This window comes from Amblyraja radiata, chromosome 5 (genome assembly GCF_010909765.2).
Source record: "Amblyraja radiata isolate CabotCenter1 chromosome 5, sAmbRad1.1.pri, whole genome shotgun sequence".
NCBI lineage: Eukaryota > Metazoa > Chordata > Chondrichthyes > Rajiformes > Rajidae > Amblyraja > Amblyraja radiata.
The window spans coordinates 91,369,583-91,388,859 of NC_045960.1; the positions used below are offsets into that span (position 1 = coordinate 91,369,583).

General features: G+C 42.1%; 1 protein-coding gene across 2 annotated transcripts in view; it reads left to right on the plus strand.

Annotated features, from left to right (window-relative positions):
- Positions 1–19,277, plus strand: part of pcnx2 (pecanex 2) — a 222,972-nt gene that overhangs the window by 138,262 nt on the left and 65,433 nt on the right. For both annotated transcript variants that reach the window (XM_033021735.1, XM_033021734.1), the window contains exons 23-26: positions 4,012–4,120; positions 6,923–7,052; positions 10,203–10,261; positions 14,831–15,046. In XM_033021735.1, coding sequence (XP_032877626.1) covers positions 4,012–4,120; positions 6,923–7,052; positions 10,203–10,261; positions 14,831–15,046 — 514 coding nt within the window. The remainder of the gene's footprint in view (positions 1–4,011; positions 4,121–6,922; positions 7,053–10,202; positions 10,262–14,830; positions 15,047–19,277) is intronic.

Sequence of the window (19,277 nt, forward strand, 5' to 3'; positions counted from 1 at the left end):
TACTAATTAACTGCTGGGTTTTATGTACATTACACCAGTAACTTCAAAAGTGCTTGACCTTGGAATGTTTGGACAAGGCAGAGGTACATGGCAATGGAATAAGAAAGAATTGATTGGTCTAAATGCAATTATTTAGGTACATTTATTAATTAATCTGTAGCAGAGAAAAAAAATCTTCCCTTGATAAATAACGACACCTTCTTTGACAATAATTAGGATTAAAATGACTGCTTTCCTTTCAATCCTCGCTTTCAATCAAAAACTGTGAAAATGCTGGGGCAGAGATGTATGTTGTATTTGTGTGAAACTAAAAAATGCAGACAAAAATTATGCAAAAGCTGCATAATTGTTTCCTGGTGACAGGAGCCGTTAGAATAGAATGTATGTGGGTCAGCCAAGATTTTAACATCCCTGAGCAATTTTACATTTATATGCATTCCCAAGATGACCCAGATAGTTGCAACTGGTAAACAGCCACTGAAATCTAGCCTGCTCCATTCAGTTGGACATGGCTGATCTACACATTAGTCCATGTATCTATCCATCCTCCATATTCATTAATCCAAAAAATGATTATACCAATCCTTTTGCTTGAAATTGTCAGCATCCATCACTTCTAGCAGTGAAAGTTCAACGTTTCCATTTGTTTTTTATGGAGAAACTGCTTTAGCCCTCAGTGACCAGTCTCTGATTTTAAGATTGTGTTTGTCTTAAAATGGGATCACCCACCAAGGGAAATAGTTTGCCTCGATCTGTCCTCTTGTTAGTTTAATAAACTAACTTTGATCACCGCCCACTCTTCTAAACCTATATTATCCAACCTACAGCCTATATCCTCTCTCTAGCCACCAGATGCTTCTTTGTGGCCCACCCCATAGACTTTTATACAACCCTGAAGGAAGGTTGGTTGCTCCTGTACAAGTTGTCCACGATAGTTTAAACGATGAATGGAGAGTTAGATTATCTTCAAACCCTAACAAGTCCAAGTTCTGATCGTTTGGGCTGCCCACCATTGACTTGAGTAAATTTGTATTGTTATTTGTTATTATCTAAAGCGATGAATATCTTAAATTCATTATCAAAACATTTCAATAAACTAATGCTGTCAAACACATAAACTGTTCGATTTTAGACAAGGAATCTATTATTGGTTTAATGTTGTCTGTGAATCTAAAAAAGATTGTTAGCATTTTGTGTCTAGAGGTACATAGCTAAATTATCAGTATCTGGTTCTGACTGGATAATTGTAACTTTTTTCACTTATGTGATTGTCAGAGGGAATTTGGATTGCCAACCTGGCTCTGCCCAGAAATAATTTTTGCATAGTTGTTTTAAGCTCAGGAGAAAACAGACCAGGGTTATGCTAACTGAATTCATAATGGAGGCCCTGGTTTAATTGCCAAACTAACTGTATGAGTTGATACCAATACATTTGGACATTACCAATGGAGGTTGCTCATCCAAGCAATCCACCATTATTTAAGGAAGCACCATAGGACGATGACACTCCTCCAATTTGATTTGACATGTTGTCATTGAACAGCGCATTGAAATTTGCAGTTTCTCCTTTTGACCATATGAGTTTCTCCTGGGAACTTCAGATTCGTCCCACCACCTAAAGATATGTTGGGTTGATGTTTAGTTTAGTTTATAGATACAGCATGGAAACAGGCATTTTGGCCCACTGAGTCCACGCTGACCAACAATCCCCCGTACACTAATTCTATCCTACACACTAGGGACAATTTACAGAAGCCAATTAACCTACAAATCTGCACATCTTTGGAGTGTGGGAGGAAAATGGAGATAATCCACGTGCTCACAGGGAGGTCGTGCAAACTAAAACAGACAGCACCCGTAGTTATGATCGAACCCGGGACTCTGGCGTTGTAAGGCAGCAGCTCTACCGCTGCACAACTGTGCCGACCCATGCGCTACTCACAATTCTAAAACTAATTGTCAATGGGTGACTGGACAATTGGGGGAAATGGATGAGCATATGCTCTGAGAGCTGGCAAACAATGCTTGGGTCAAATAGCCTCCTGTGTTGTAAGGAAATGTTGAAATATAAATATATGATCATGGGGTGCTTGCCAAAGTGAATATAAGAGGAAGATTAGTTCCTTTGGATAACTGAATTTGAAGTGTGCTCCACAGTCCTTTCCAGTTCATGGAATCAAAGGCTGTACTGAAGCCAAAATGGTTGATGGTATTCCCTACATTCCTCTTGGTAATTGTACGAGAAAAGATGATGTCCACTGTGCAATTAGATTAAATCCACACCAATAGCAACATTCACCACCACATTCAAAACACTGGGATGCCCCTTTAACCATAAGGGAAAAAGTGTTTTAAAAGTAAAGACCTCAAAGCCGTGATCTCCAGCCTCTTGTGCACTTCTGAGATATGAATATTCTACAGCAGGGACCTTAAATCATTGTAGAGGAACCACACTGTCTCAGTAGAATCCTCCAAATGCACTGAAGGATAAAACCTGGATCAGCATCCTCTCACATGCAAACATGCTCAGCATTGAAGTCCTGGTTACATTCAATAGTCTCTGTTGTGCAGAACATGCCATTCACTTGCCTGGCATCAGATTACTGATACATTTTATTCTACGTTCCAACGTGGAATAAGATTATCATGAGAGCAGAGAAGAAGATTCAAGGATATAGTGAAATGCAGCATCCCCATCTGCCCCTGGGAGTCCTTAGTCACTGACTGCTCAAAGTGGAGGAGAATTATTGAGAATTTGAGTCAAGGCACTAGGAGTGCACAGAAGCGCAGTGTAAATGGTGAAAGGAATTACATCATAAACCGCCCATCCTCCACGTCAGGCGTCTCTTCCCTATCTGTGGAAGTATCTGCGGTTCTCACATTGGCCTCATCAGTCATTTCAGAACCTACAGAAAGGCGAGTGGCAAACCCAAGGCCCTCCTAAGAAGTGAAAAGTTAGTTTAGAATTTTTAAAGTTGCAGTGTTACCAGATTTGAAAATAAATATACTCAGGCGTTAAAAATTAGCATGAAAAAAGCCACCATAAAAACAAAGTTCAAGCAAAGCAAACATTTGTAAGCTGCATTGCTGTGACGTAACATGCAAGTGTTTCAACTAAAAACAACTTGTATAACTTGTATCATGGGAATTGCACAAAGGCTGGACAGTCTTATCTGCTGCACTAATTGGTTTATTATTGTCACATACAGTGGCGGACTGGCCAGGGTGAAGCTTGCCCGATGGCAAGTGGGCCCCTGATAAAGTGGGCCCCCTATATCAAGTGGGCCGCTGATGAAGTGGGCCCCCTTTGTCTCCTGGCAACCAATATTTTTAGACCCAGTCCGCCACTGGTCACATATCCCAAGATACAATGAAAAGTTTTGTTGCATGCTATCCAGGCAAATCATACCATCCATGAGTACAATCAAGTCATACACAAGGACAACAGTTGGTGCAAGGAGAAACATACCAGAGTGCAGAATAACATCATTATAGCATTATATACAAAGAAAAATGTCAGAGGTCTGCATTGAGGTAGGTTGGAAGATCAGGACTACACCTTAACTTCACGGAGGACCATTCAGTAATCTGATAACAGCAGGGAAGAAACTGTTCCTCAGTCTGGTGATATGTGCTTTCAAGCTTTTGCCTGACAGGAAAATAAATGACCGTGGTGACTAAGGTCCTTGGTTATGTTGGCTGCTTTGGTGTCGATGAAGATGATGGTGGAAGGCTGGTCTATGTGATGGGTTGAGGTACATCCACAACTCTGCAATTTCTTAAAAGTTAACCACCTATCTGATTCTTTCAATTGTGAGTTTTCGCTGCCATTTAATAAGTGGCAATAGGTTTGATCTGCACTTTCTCATTGTATTTTTAATGTTGTTCCAGGGAACAGAATACCTATTACAGGATGTTGCAATGGGTTTAAAACTAGTTTTGTTCTGAACGATGTTGGTTTTCGGCGATTGTCACACTATTTTAACAAATAATCTTTCTTCTCTTGTGCAGCTGTGGGACTTACTACACAAACTGCAGTTTGTTTTGACTTACACTGCTCCTTGGCAGATTGCGTGGGGTTCAGCCTTTCATGCTTTTGCACAGCCCTTTGCCGTGCCTCGTATCCTTTAAAATCTAGTCTGAAGAGCTAAGATTGCAAGGGAAATAACACATACAGGTTCAAAGCAGTGCTTTGGATATTTGTTACTGTAATGAACAGCTCTCAATTTGAAGAATGGCCCCAACCTGAAACGTCACCCATCCATGTTCTCCAGTCCTGTTGCCTGACCCATTGAATTACTCCAGCACTTTGTGTCCTTTTATGTGTCAGTCTGAGATGTGGTACTTAATGACATTAAAGAATCTGCCAGTGCTTATGGTCCAGTCCCTCTGACAGTGTAACAGTACTATCATATGTCCTACAGCCATGTAGCACTCTTAAGGTGCTACCTCTCTGACAATCCATTCACTTCAAGGAATTGATTCCATTTACAACGTTTCCTGGTTTTGAAGAGAACTCTTTACCCAAAGATGTAATGCAAAAGCTAAGATTTTACTGAATGAGTACGAGTCTTTCTTTTGAGCAAACATGTTCTAGGCTCAAATTCCAGTCGAGGGTTGTGTGATGTAATCCAGGATGACGGGGCAGTCTGGGGGAAGCCTGACTGTTGAGGAGATGGTATTGGGGAACAATGTACTGCCAAAGCTATTGACAGAGCTTCACATTGTTGGAGCACTGATACTGAATGGGGCAATAGCTTTTGTAGAACAGAAAATACTGGAGTAGCTCAGCGGGTGAGGCAACATCTCTGGAGAACATGGATGGACTCTTCAGACTAAATTTAGTGAGGGGGAAGCTGGAAAAGATGTGGGGACAGGAACAAAGATGGATAGAGGTGAGGGGGGAACGGGCATTTTGATTGACAGATGGGTGGACAAAGGCTAGGGATAAAAAGGATGACAAAAGGGGCCAAAGGGAGTAAAAATAAACATTATGGGTGCATTGTTTCACTTGAAACATTTAACTGATGACCCACAGCCCACCGTATCCCAGCAACATTATTTGGAAAGGAGAAAGAAAATCTTGCGTATTACCTCTCGTAACTAACACAACAAGATACCTGTTCATCTTGTTTATGGGATCTTGCTCTGCGTGTGAAACAAGGCTGTTCAATGCAGTCCCCACACCACAATAACATGGCTTTAGGGCATGGGAGCATTGCAAGGTGATGTGCCACCAAATGACATAAATGTAAATTATTTATTTCTAAAAAGAAACTTTAATTGGTTTCAATTGGTTTTCTTTGGGTTTCAGTTGACCTAACTCATGCTGACAACTAAATGAGGTGTCTGCTTACACAATTACATTATTCCCAATCCAGTGTTAAATCTGTAGTCACACTGCAGATGTGCCACAGGGATAATTTTGTTCTTAAACCACTGTGAGATTATCAACTGTGGCCATAAGTACTTTCTCCGACAAACACTGAAAGCTTCAAAACTCTGTTTACCAATTGCCTTAAAGGGATGTCGCCCCATTTTAGCAACAACAAATAGTGCTGCACATTCCACAATGTAACAACTGTCTCACAAATTAGAATGCCATCCAGAAGAGAGTCCGCAGGGCTCACAACTGCGCAGTATTTATACCAGGACTGGTAAGCCAAGCATGAATGGTTTACAAAGGACGTGATTAGTTTCTGCAAATTGATGAAGCGAAGATTAATCTAAAAACATTAAGCCTTGGATTCATAGCCATGGGGATGGAGGATGTCACACATGGAACTGATAGGAGAGGATTAGATAAACAGTTTATGAAGAGTGGTAGATGGTAGAGAGGAAGGAACATGTTGGAATGGTCAGCAAAGGTAACAAAGGCAGGAATGTGAGATTCAGTGGGGGTGTACTGAAGCAGAGATAGAGTTTGGTGAAGTGGCGGAGGTGGAAATGGACAGTCTATGTCCAATTTTACTTGATTGCCTACATCCACCTTTGCAACTTTGTCCATGTCTGTCCCTGCCTCAGTACATTGTACACTGCCAGCACTAAGGGAGTGGTGTAGTAACTGGGAATAGCTGTTCCTAACTGAAAGCAATTGCACGTTGCCAAGTCTGCATGATGGGAAATCAGTCAGTGGAGGATTCAAGTGCATGATCGCAAGTTAAAGCAGGTTGTTAATTGTGTGTTTGTAATACATGTGTTCTTGTATAATATCAACAAAGGATCCCATGAAGATGTTAAAGAGGAAGTGGCAAATGGTCATCCTTGGCTGTGCCCAGCTGTGACAATCAGGAAAATGGAATGATTAAAAGAAAGAGACGTTCTTGCATTTATGTAGCGTTTTCCACAATTTGTAAACTGATTCCTCATTACCAGATTAGCACAAAGTAATTACCGACTGTAGTTACCATTCTAGAAACATGGCAGCTAGTTTGAGCATTGTTGTCTCTGACTTGTTGAACTGCTGGTAGCGATATTGGTTTCAAGATAACTATTAGTCAATGCACCAAGAGATAGTATCCTGTTCATCTTTGGAATGTTCTTGTTTGCATCTATGTGAGAGCAATGGTAGTCCTTGACTTAAGGTCTCCTCCAGCAATGTTGCATTTCCTTTGTATTGCCACTAATTATTTTTGCTCACAATTTTATGAAGGAGTTTGAACCCAGAACTTTTTACTCCGAACAAGGGTGAGAACTTGGTAGAGTGGACCAGCGAGCTTACGGTAAAGACTGTAGTGAGTTCACCGTCAAAGGCACCTCTGCTTTGAATTTGGTTGCAATTTTTCACATGCGGCTAGAGTATATAAACAACTCTGTGCCAAGTCACCACTGCTCTGATCGTTAAATTTGCTTATTTGTGCTGTTATATCTGCATCACTTTCATAGGAACCATTAAATCAGTTCCTTAACTGCACGGTTTCAGATTCGGCTATGCTGTTCGTCCAAGCCCTCGTGTCTTCTCTCTTTTCCACTCCTCTTGCTCCATTCCTTGGCAGCGCCATTTTTATTACATCCTATGTCAGGCCGGTGAAGTTCTGGGAAAAGAATTACAAGTAAGTGAACTGTGTTTGCTGCTGACAGTCATGTTGCTTGCGCCGAGTTGGGAAATGACCTTACTTGTCACGTTGATGTCGTAACTTCAAAAAGCCCACAGCAGTATTCATGAAACATTACCTCTCACCCAGTTCTCTCTGTTCAAGTCTGTAGCTGGAGTTAAGAACAATGAGCTGGGCAGTGGACATTGGAGGGCATGGTTTCGCAGAATTTGACTGGCTAAAATAAATTAAAATCTCAAAATGACTTTGAAAACGTGATTCAAATATTGTTTCATCTTTTGTGCAGTGGATGAGAAAACCTGTTGTTTAATAAAATAATTGTTTTATAAAATTTCCAGTCCATGGCATGAGAAAGTATGACCCCTGAGTTCATTCCTCAGATGGTGCTTTGATAAGTGACCAGACACTTATAGTGACAGTGGAACTAAAGCTGAATAATATCTTGGGTTCCACACCTGTCTGCTGTTCTCCAGTCCTTGTTGCAGGTATACACATCTGTGGAATTCAGGAAAAATGTGAGATTTATTGCAGATGGTCAAATATTGAGATTGATTGTGGTCTGATGGTCTCTCAACCCTTGCTGCCTAAACCTGCTCCATCCGAAGGAACAATCTTCATGTACATCACACGATGTGCATGTTGTACAACAGCAAGTAAACATCAACTCTAGTGCAAATAGGAAAGATTGCAGTAAGAAATTATCTGTGCAGCAATGACCATTTGAAAAGTAGGATATGTTAAATTGTTGAAGATAATTTGGAATGTCTGTTCTGTTTAACAGAATACCTTGGATGTTTTAACAATCCCACATCTGCAAATACATTCTTGAAGAAGGGCCTCCACCCAAAATATCACCTTTCCACGTTCTCTTGAGATTCTGCCTGTCATGCTGAGTTGCTCCAGCACTGTGTCCTTTTTTTTTCTTTTTAAAAAAAAATATTTTATTTTATTAGAAGTAAGTACAATCATATGGCACCAAAGTGCCTAATATATATTTTCATAATACATTTTATGTACAGCTTCTTATTTTTTTTGTTATATTAAAGAAAGATTAGAACAAGAAAAAGAAATTAGATAGTAAAGGATAGAAAAGCGTGAGATATATAGTGTGTGAAGAAAACGCAAAAAAGACGAATGAGTGAAGAAAGTTGAGAAAAAGAAAATAGAAAAAAGAGAATAAGACATAAAATTTTTTTTTAAAAAAGGTAAGGAGATCATTGTTTATAATCTTGACCAACCCTCGTCCAGTCCTGAAACAGTTAGTTTTTACAATTGTGTTGCACCATATGATTCCAAAAAGACGACAAATGGAGACCAACTCGTTATGAATTGGTCTGATTTATCCATTAGGAGGAATCGCATTTCCTCAAGATGTGCGGTGTCCAACATACTTGCAATCCACATTTTAAGCGTTGGTATTGATGTATTTTTCCAAAATTTAAGTATTAATATTTTTGCTATTATTAAACCATAGTTAAAAAATAAATTTTGAGATGTGTTCAATTTATTCCCATCTTCCATTACTCCAAATATAATAATTTCAGTATTAGGTTCCATTCTTATCTTGAATAATTTTGTAAATATTTCGAAAATATCACTCCAAAATCTATAAGTTTTTATGCAGGAAACTAAGGAGTGTGTTATAGCACTGTGTCCTTTTTAATACATTTCTGAACAGTTTGAATAATTACATTGAAAATTACTTATGTAATTCCAGTACACTGCAATTGTACTTCTTTGCCAGTAATGGTGTGTAGCTTCATATAGGGAACTAGACCAGGTACAGACCCGTTGGGTCTGCTCCCCCAACGCAATATTCTACCACTCACCCGTTCCCCCAACGCAACCGGTTCCCCCAACACAATATTCCACCACTCATGCATAGCCCCCAACGGCTCATTTCTCCTCATCCGCCAGCACTCCTACCACCTCCTCTTCACCCTCCCTCTTCAATCCCTAGAGAGGGAGGGGGGGTAGAGAGGGAGGGCGATGGGGAGGAGTGTAGAGAGGGAGAGGGGTAGTAGAGAGGGATGGGGCTAAAGAGGGAGAGGGGCAGAAAGGGAGGGGGTAGAGAGAGGGTTTGGGGGAGAGGGAGGGGGCTAGAGTGGGGGGGGGGATGGATGGTAGAGAAGGAGAGGGAGGGGGGTTGCGAGGGAGGGGGTAGAGATGGTGGGTGTGAGGGTAGATAGGGAGGGAGTAGAGTGGGAAGGGGCGAGAGAGGGAGTTTAGACCCTCCCTACCCTATCCTCTCCCTCAATCCCCCCCACTCTCCCTCCTGGCCTCCCCAGGATGTTTCCCCTCTACTCCTCTCCTCCCTTCTTCACCTCTCTTTCCCTCTCCTTTCCCCTACCGCTGCCGTGGCCCCATAATCGCGAGGCGTCTCCGCCGCCGTGGCCCCATCGTTGCGAGTCCTCACCACTGCGGTCTCGATGTCTCCTTCACCGCCGTGGTCTCGATGCCTCTTTGATGGCCGCGAGAAACCCCAGCCGGGGGGGTCGCGGGTAGAAGTCCGGGTCGGAAAAAGCGGAACGTTAATTTAAATGCGGCCCTCCCCCTGACGTCACTGGAAGCTGGTAGTCGCCCACTTCCCCTTTATGACGTCACTCGAAGCGGGTTGAAGGTTTGCCGTTTAAAAAGTTAGTTTTCGATTTTTTTTAAACGCTGTAACTTGTGAAATATAACATGTAATGTGAAGTGAAGCAGTTAATTTTGTCGACGGGGTTAATGTGATTAATAATGTGTGAACATTTCTGCACTAGTGTGTGGCGTTTTGACGAAGGTAGAAAGACTCGGACGACACACACACGTATACACACATACACAATGAGACTTTTAATAGTATAGAGATTCAATTATAAACATGGAAAAAGAATCAGTAACAAAAATGCATGTGACTTTTAAAATGGGCCATTCAACCATAAAAATGAGAAAAGGTCAGAAATACCCAGCAGGTCAAGCAACATCCATGGAGAAGGAAGCAAAACAGGTCAATGGACACTCCTGGATTATTTCTCTGCACACTGGTCCTCATGATTACTGGTCCAGGCCCACCTTAGTACACTTAATCTTCATTCCTGGTGCTCAATGTGACAACATATCCACCAGGAAATTCAAGATTTGCATTATTGCTTATGTCTTTTTTTACAGCACCAAACGGGTGGATCATTCTAACACCAGGCTGGATTCACAGATAAACAGAAGTACTGGTAAGTAAAGAGATGATGTCGTTTCAGCTGGCCTCCCTTGGGATTATTATTTTGTCGCAACATGAATGTGATAGGATTGTCTGGCCCCTAAAAATATAATCAGCACAAGAATGAACTGTTCCTGTGAATGTTGTTTTTCGAGGTGTGAAATGCTGCTTCAGAAAGTGCTAGTTTTGTATTCTCAGACAAAACTTTAGACAAAATATGGTGCCTTCTCAAAAATGATCCCTTTTCTTTGAAAGTATGATCCAGTTTGTTTCTCATCCCTTAGTATTTTTCCTCAGGGCATTATAACCATATAACCATATAACAATTACAGCACGGAAACAGGCCAACTCGGCCCTTCTAGTCCGTGCCAAACACTTATTCTCCCCTAGTCCCATCTACCTGCACTCAGACTATAACCCTCCATTCCTTTCCCGTCCATATACCTATCCAATTTATTTTTAAATTATAACATTGAACCTGCCTTTGTAAGTAACTGCTACCCTTTGTAAGTAACAAAATATTGTGGTCCTGTTCTGGCTGCCACTTTTCAAAGAAAACGTAAAGGCATGAGGGAGGGTGCAGAAGAAATGTACTGAAATCAATCAAGGGAAGATAAGCTTTAATCCTGTGGGTGGACTGGAGAATGTGGGCTTACTCTTCCCGGAACAGAGAAGGTTGCTGGAGATCAGACACGGGTTACATAGAGTAGACAAAGAAAAAATGGTTCCCATTTGCAGAGGAATCAAGAATCAGGCAACAGGATGATATGGTTGCCAAAAGAATCAAAACAAGAATGAAAATGTGCTTTTTTTTCCACAGAGTTACTGGGTAAGGTCTAGCATGCACTGCTGCAGAGCATAGAGGAGCCAGATTCAATTGGAATCGAAAATAGAGCTGGATAAATGTCTAGATGGAAAGAATTTGTAGGGCTATGAGGATAAGGTGGGCAGTACGTCAAACAGGATTTGCCCTACAGAGAGCTGATGCAGATTTGATGGGCCAAATGGCTTCCAACCATGCAGCAACTATCCACAACAACCATTTTTTCCCAGTTAATTTCAACTCTCTTCTCTGGTTAACTGATTTTCAGTGGAAATAGCTTCTCTACCAAGCCCTTGATAATTTTGAACAACCCTATTAGTTCCCTTCATAACCATCACTGCCATAGAGAGAGCAATCCGGGCTTCTCCAATCCCTCCTTATAACTGGTTCCACAACCCTGCAAGCATTCTATTAATTCCTCGGTGACTCAGATCTATAATACCTAGAACTCAATGTGATGCCACAGTTGAGATATTACCAATGCTGTCTCCTCAAATCTTCCAGTTTACGAGATGTTGCTAGGACTTGAGGGTTGGAGGTGCAGGGAGAGGTTGGGCAAGCTAGGTCTTTATTCCTTGGAGCGCAGAAGGCTAAGAGGTGATTTTATAGAGGTGTATAAAGTCATGAAGTGAAAAGATAAGGTGAAAGCACAGTCTTTTTCCAGGGTAGGGGAATCGAGTTAGTGGGCATAGGTCTAAGGTGAGAGTGAAAAGATTTGCTGGGAACCTGAGGGGTAACTTTTACTTACCGAGGATTGTAGGTATACGGAACAAATTGTCAGAGGAAGTATTTGAGACAGGAATACAAATAGGAAAGGATCATAGGTGTAGTTGGGTATATTGGTACCCAAAGATTATTACGTCGATTTAAAAGAAAGCAAACCAAGCACTGTTTATGTTGCCTGGGTTTCAGCACCTAAGTTACAGAGAAAGGTTGAACAAGATAGGTCTTTATTCTTTGGAGCGCAGAAGGTTAAGGGGGGACGTGATAGAGGTCTTTAAAATTATGAGAGGGATAGACAGAGTTGACGTGGATAAGCTTTTTCCATTGAGAGTAGGGAAGATTCAAACAAGAGGACATGATTTGAGAATTAAGGGACAAAAGTTTAGGAATAACATTAGGGGGAACTTCTTTACTCAGAGAGTGGTAGCTGTGTGGAATGGAGTGGTGGAGTCAGGTTCGATTTTAGCATTTAAAAATAAATTGGATAGGTATATGGACAGGAAAGGAATGGAGGGTTATGGTCTGAGTGCAGGTAGATGGGACTAGGTCAGAGTAAGTGTTCGGCACAGACTAGAAGGGCCGAGATGGCCTGTTTCCATGCTGTAATTGGTATATAGTTATATGGTTTATATTCAGACGATAGAACTGAAAAGCAGAAAAATTATGAATCAAATCAATATAGATTCTGGAAATATGAAATTTAAAAAAAGACAGAAAATGCAGGAAACAATCAGCAGTTCAGGCAGTATCTATGGAAAGATTAACATTTCAGATCAGAGACCTTTTATCAGAACTGGGAAAGAGTGAATAAAATGTAATTTTAAGGTGTAGACAGGGTGGCGAAGAATGTTTGTGACAAAGGGAATATCTGTGATAGGATGAGATCAGATTAAAAGGGTTAAACATAGAACATAGAAACATAGAAAAATCAGTGCAGGAGTAGGCCATTCGGCCCTTTGAGCCAGCACAGCCATTTAATATGATCATGGGTGATCATCTAAAATCAGTACCCCGTTCCTGCTTTCTACCCATATCCCTTGATTCCTTTAGCCCTAAGAGCTAAATCTAACTCTCTCTTGAAAACATCCAGTGAATTGGCCTGCACTGCCTTATGTGGCAGAGAATTCCACAGATTCACAACTCTCTGGGTGAAAAGGTTTTTCCTCATCTCAGTCCTAAATGGCCTACCCCTTTATTCTTAAACTGTGACCCCTGGGTCTGGACCCCCAACATTGGGAACATTTTTCCTACATCTAGACTGTCCAATCCTTTAAGAATTTTATATGTTTCTATAAGATCCCCTCACACCCTTCTAAATTCTAGTGAAGACAACCCCAGTCGACCTATTCTTTCATCATATGTTAGTCCCTCCATCCCGGGAATTAACCTGGTGAACCTGTGCTGCACTCCCTCAATTGCAATATTGTCTTTCCTCAAATTAGGAGACCAAAATTGCACACAATACTCCAGTGCCCTGTACAACTGCAGTAAGACCTCCTTGCTCCAAAACTCAAATCCCCTCGCAATGAAGGCCAACATTCAATTCAATTCAACTTTAATGTCATTGCACAAATACTGAGTATGGGTACAACGAAATGCAGTTTTGCGTCAGTCCGTAGTAGTAGTGCATATAGAAATTTAAAAAAAAAGAAGATACAGAATAATCAAAAATACAGAATAATTAAACAATGGGGACGGAGGGACTTTAGCCCCTTAGCTTTCTTCACTGCCTGCTGTACCTGCATGCTTACTTTCATAGGCAGTTAGAGGGTGATAATGCGTCTTGGCCCATGTCAAAACCTTATTAATGACTAGAAGAGAAAGATGTATGCCAATGACAAAGTACAAAGCCATTGGCCAAGCTGGGAGACACAGTGACACAGCGGTAGAGCTGTTACCTCACAGCGCATGAGAGCCGGGTTTTATGTTTATTCCCCATGACCGCGTGGGTTTTCTCCGGTTACCTCTCACATTCTAAAGACGCGCAGGTTTGTAGGTTAATTGGATTCTGTAAATTTGCCCTTAGCGGGATAACTTGTGTACGAATGATCAATAGTTGGCATAAACTTTCCCGGAGACGCGCCCGGGGCTTCAGCGGCGGGCGCAGCGTGGTCTCTCACCGTGGAGCGGGTGAGCCCTCGCTGGGGCTCGCCAGAGGGGAGCGTTCCGCTTTGCTGGCCCGCGGCAGCCGGCAGCCTGAAGCCGCAGTCTGCAGAGCTCCAGCTGGTGCGGCGTCTACAGCCCGGGATCTCACGTTGGGGACCCGGGGGGAAGAAGAAGCTCCATCGGCCGGCCCGCGGACAACTTCTACCGTGGGTCCGGCATGGACTTACCATCACCCCTGGAGGGGAGCTTCGACCGCCGACCCTGCAGTCTGCGGTGCTTCTGGCTGCGGCGCGGCGGGAACTTTAAATCTTTGACCGCCGGCCTGCGGCCTACACCATCCTGAAGCCGCGGTCTCCGGTGGGGAAAAGCCGATCCTGGACTTACCTTGACTTTACTTTGTTCTTTACCATCTGGACGCCCGCAGCAATGGCTGAGGAGGTGGAGGTCCCGACCACGGGGGAAAATGGAGGACTGGCCAATTTCTGTGCCTTCCACCACAGTGATGAATGCTGTGGTGGATGTTTGTGTAAATTTTTTATTGTGGTTGTGTGTTCTTTATTATTGTACCGCTGCTGACAAAAAATCTGAATTTCCCTGAGGGGATCAATAAAGTATTTATTATTATTATTATTAGTATTATTATTATAGGCATTAATACATCAAATAAAGAACTCATGTATTGACATGCATTACCGTGTCAATTGTAAATATCACTATAAATACCTGTCACATCATAGCTAACATTATGTCTTTTAATACAATTTCCCCAGCTACATAACATATTCAATTGCCTTTATTTAGGTTAAAGAATCTAATTTTGGATTGAAATTTTGTCACTCTCAAATGGAATACAAAATGTTGTTATATTAAAATCCACAGAGAATGACAACATTCGCGCTTCAATGTAATCATTGTTATTTGCACTCTCAGGGGCTGATGACAACAACCTGAACTCAATCTTCTATGAGCACCTAACCAGATCACTGCAGCAGAGCTTGTGTGGCGACCTGATCCTAGGTCGATGGGGAAGCTACAGCACCGGAGATTGCTTCATCCTGGCTTCAGATTATCTCAACGCTCTGGTTCAACTGATAGAGATCGGCAATGGCCTTGTAACGTTTCAGCTCAGAGGGCTCGAGTTCCGAGGCAAGTTCCATAATAACTCAAACCTGATCGCCACATAAAGTCAAATGGATTCTGTCACCCAGTGTCCAGATATGTTGCAGGTTAATCAATGGAGATTTATTGCTCCAATTAGCAGGTTGTCATTGCACTGTTTACTACTAGGATGGCAGAAGGTGAACTAGATTAATATTCCTGATGTTTTAACACTTTACAGAAAAGACATACGTCAGTTTAATTGAATACTTTTTGTTGATGATAAAAATAGCAGTGCAAAACTGAAATACTTTTACATTTGGAACTGGTGAATGGAACACTAGGTGGAATTTTATTTAATTTGGGCCAAAGGTCTCAACTTAAACTATTCCTTTAAATATTATTTCCTGATGAAAGGATAGTTCATGTTGTGAAAATAGATTGAATGGGTGTTATTGAGAGTCTATGTGCTATTTTGCCTCAACAAATCTCTCCAGCAAACTGGCCATGGGTGCCAACCAATATTATAGAATCTCATTTATATGGGTCATTGAAGTTATCTTCAAACCTAGATTTAGAACAGCAGTAATACCCCAAGTTAAAAGAGACGGATGCAAAAGATTGCTGGCTTTCCCTTCTGTATTATGGGTATATGTTGCATGGATGTGTCTAGACCTGTTATCGATGAATCACTAGAGACTGATTGCTCCAATTAGCATGTTATTATTGTGTCTTGTAACTCCTAGGATGGCAGAAGGTGAACAAGATGAACAGGGGTCTTTATTTCTGATGCTTCTAATTTTTCATCTATTGACTGAAAAACATGAGCCAGTTTAATTGATTGCTTCTGTTTGTTCCTGATGATAAAACATTCCAATTGTCACCTGTGGCTTGGCTGGTTGCAGTCTTGCCACTGAGCCAGAATTATGTGGATCATCGCACCTTGGTGATTGAGCTCAAAATGCCCATATGTCTCTATAATCCATGCTGTATGGGTTCTGCACTGCCAGGGATATTGGTCGACAGCTTCTATACTACTATTTAATACCATACAATAGCATTCTGGGCCATCCTATCGCCGATTGTGAAAGACATATAAGTATCAAAGTTTGCAAATGCAAAGAATGTCAGCTGCCCTGCTGACACTGATTTTCTATTGATACATTGTAAGTGCTCACAGCTGCTAGCATTCTCTGCAGCCAGTCTATAAGATGGCATACCACATTCAAAGCACAATGTGCTTCCAGCTAGAGGCAGTGCTTCTACTGAATGTATAGATGTTAGCGAGTTCACTCGAGTCAGAGGGACTTGTCCAGCTAATGAAAAATTGTACATTCAGCTGGCTATGCTTTTTGTATGACACTAAATGCACCAACCAGGGCTGAAACCAACTGTTCGTGTTAGGAGTTTGCCAATCAGATCTCCAAAGGATAAACTTCTTGTGAGTGCATTTATGATTGCCTGCACTTTGGGATGCCTTCTTTGTTTTCTACTGGCCTGAAGTTCTGCAAAGGACTTTCAGGGCCATTGTCATTTGAATGCAGTGTTGGCAAAGTGGCATACGCTGTTTCAGCTCAAAGTTTCTATTGCCTCTGTTGGAGTAAGAGCAGTGCAGTTCTCCCATCTGTAGGCCAGTATTTGTCACTCGACATGGGTGAAACTATTATGGGCAACAAGGAAATGGCAGAATAGGTACTTCGGATCTGGATAACCTCACATTTATCTATATTATACTGCATCTGCCACGCATCTGCCCACTCACTCAACCTGTCCAGGTCAACCTGCAACCTCCTAACATCCTCTTCACAGCTCACACTGCCACCCAGCTTTGTGTCATCCGCAAACCTGCCAGTGTTGCTTGTAATTCCCTCTTCCAAATCATTAATATATATGGTAAACAGTTGCGGCCCCAACACCGAGCCTTGCGGCATGCCACTCGCCACTGCCTGCGATTCTGAAAAGGACCCGTTCACTCCGACTCTTTGCTTCTGGTCTGCCAACCAATTTTCTATCCATGTCAACACCCTACCCCCAATACCATGTGCTCTAATTTTAGTCAACAGTCTCCCGTGTGGGACCTTATCAAAGGCTTTCTGAAAGTCTAGATACACTACATCCACTGGCACCCATTCATCCATTTTACTTGTAACGTCCTCAAAAAATTCCAGAAGATTAGTCAAGCATGATTTCCCTTTCATAAATCCATGTTGACTTGGACTAATCCTTTTACTGCTATCCAAATTCCCCATTATTACCTCTTTAATAATTGACTCCAGCATCTTTCCCACCACCGGTCATGCTAACTGGTCTGTAATTCCCTGTTTTCTCTCTCGCTCCTTTCTTGAAAAGTGGGATAACATTAGTTTTCCTCCAATCCACAGGAACTGATCCTGAATCTATTGAACATTGGAAAATGATCACCAATGCGTCCACTATTTCTAGAGCCACCTCCCTGAGGACCCTGGGATGCAGACCATTAGGTCCAGGGGATTTATCATCCTTCAGTCCCGTTAGCCTACCCAATACTATTTCTCGCCTAATGAAAATTTATTTCAGTTCCTCTACCCCCTTAGATCCTCTGTCCTCCAGTACATCTGGGAGATTGTTTGTGTCTTCCTTAGTGAAGACAGATCCGAAGTACCTATTCAATTCTTCTGCTATTTCCTTGTTGCCCATAATAATTTCACCCGTGTCCGCCTTCAAGGGACCCACATTTGACTTTGCTACTCTTTTTCCCTTAACATATCTAAAGAAGCTTTTACTGTCCTTCTTTATATTCCTGGCCAGTTTCCCTTCGTACTTCATCTTTTCAGCCCGTATTGCCCGTTTTGTTTCTTTCTGTTGTCCTATGACAGTTTCCCAATCCTCTGGCTTCCGGCTACTCTTTGCTGTGTTATACATCTTTTCTTTTAGTTTTATTCTATCCCTAACTTCTCTTCTCAGCCACGGTTGCCTCCTACTCCCCTTAGAATCTTTCTTCCTTATTGGAATGAAACGATCCTGCGTCTTCCGGATTATGCCCAGAAATTCCTGCCATTGCTGTTCTACCGTCATTCCTGCTAGGATGCCTTTCCAGTCTACCTTGGCCAGCTCCTCTCTCATGCCTTCATAGTCCCCTTTGTTCAACTGCATTACTGACATTCTCCTTCTCAAATTGCAGATTAAAACTAATCATATTATGATCACTACCTCCAAGCGGCTCCTTTACCTCGAGTTCTCTTATCATATCTGGTTCATTGGACAACACTAAATCCAGAATTGCCTTTTCTCTGGTCGGCTCCATTACAAGCTGCTCTAAGAATCCATCTCGGAGGCATTCTACAAACTCTCTTTCTTGGGGTCCTGAACCAAACTGATATTCCCAGTCTACCTGCATATTGGAATCCCCCATCACCACAGTGGCATTACCTTTGTTACATGCCAGTTTTAACATCCTGCTGCAACTTACACCCTACATCCGGGCTACTATTTGGGGGTCTGTAGATAACGCCAATTAGTGTCTTCTTGCCTTTACAATTCCTCAACTTAATCCACAGTGACTCTACCTCATCAGTCCCTATGTCTTCCCTCGCAAGGGACTGAATTGCATCCCTCACCAGCAGAGCTACCCCCCCCTCCTCTGCCCACCTGCCTGTCCTTTCTATAGGATGTATAACCCTGAATATTAAGTTCCCAGGCCCGATCCTCCTGCAGCCATGTCTCAGTAATCCCCACAATGTCATATCTACCAACCTCTATCTGAGCCTCAAGCTCATCTACTTTACTTCTTATACTTCGCGCATTCATATACAATACTTTTAATTCTTTGCGCACCTCACCTTTCACATCGATCCCTATTACACTTGGCCATACTCTCCTATCCCTTTGTGAGCTCTTTCCCGTAGATTTTGGGGTCATTAACCATCCTTTTACTCTCTTTCCCCTTAACTCCGTACTTGACTATCCCATTTGATTGTGGAATGCACTAACAGCAGTGGTAGTGGAGGCAAACAGGATAGTGACGTTTAGGAGGCTTATAGAAAAGCATGTGGTTACACAGGGAATCAGGGATATGGAACACATACACTTGGCCATACACTCCTCTCCCTTAGTGAGTTCCCTTTCTCGTTAATTCTGGGGTCATTTACTCTCTTTCCCTTTAACTCCGTCCTCGACTATCCCATTTGACACTCCGCCCCCCTTATTCAGTTTAAAACCACCCGTGTAGCAGAGGCAAACCTGCCTGCCAGAATGCTGGTCCCCCACCTATTAAGATGCAATCATTGAATTGAATTGAATT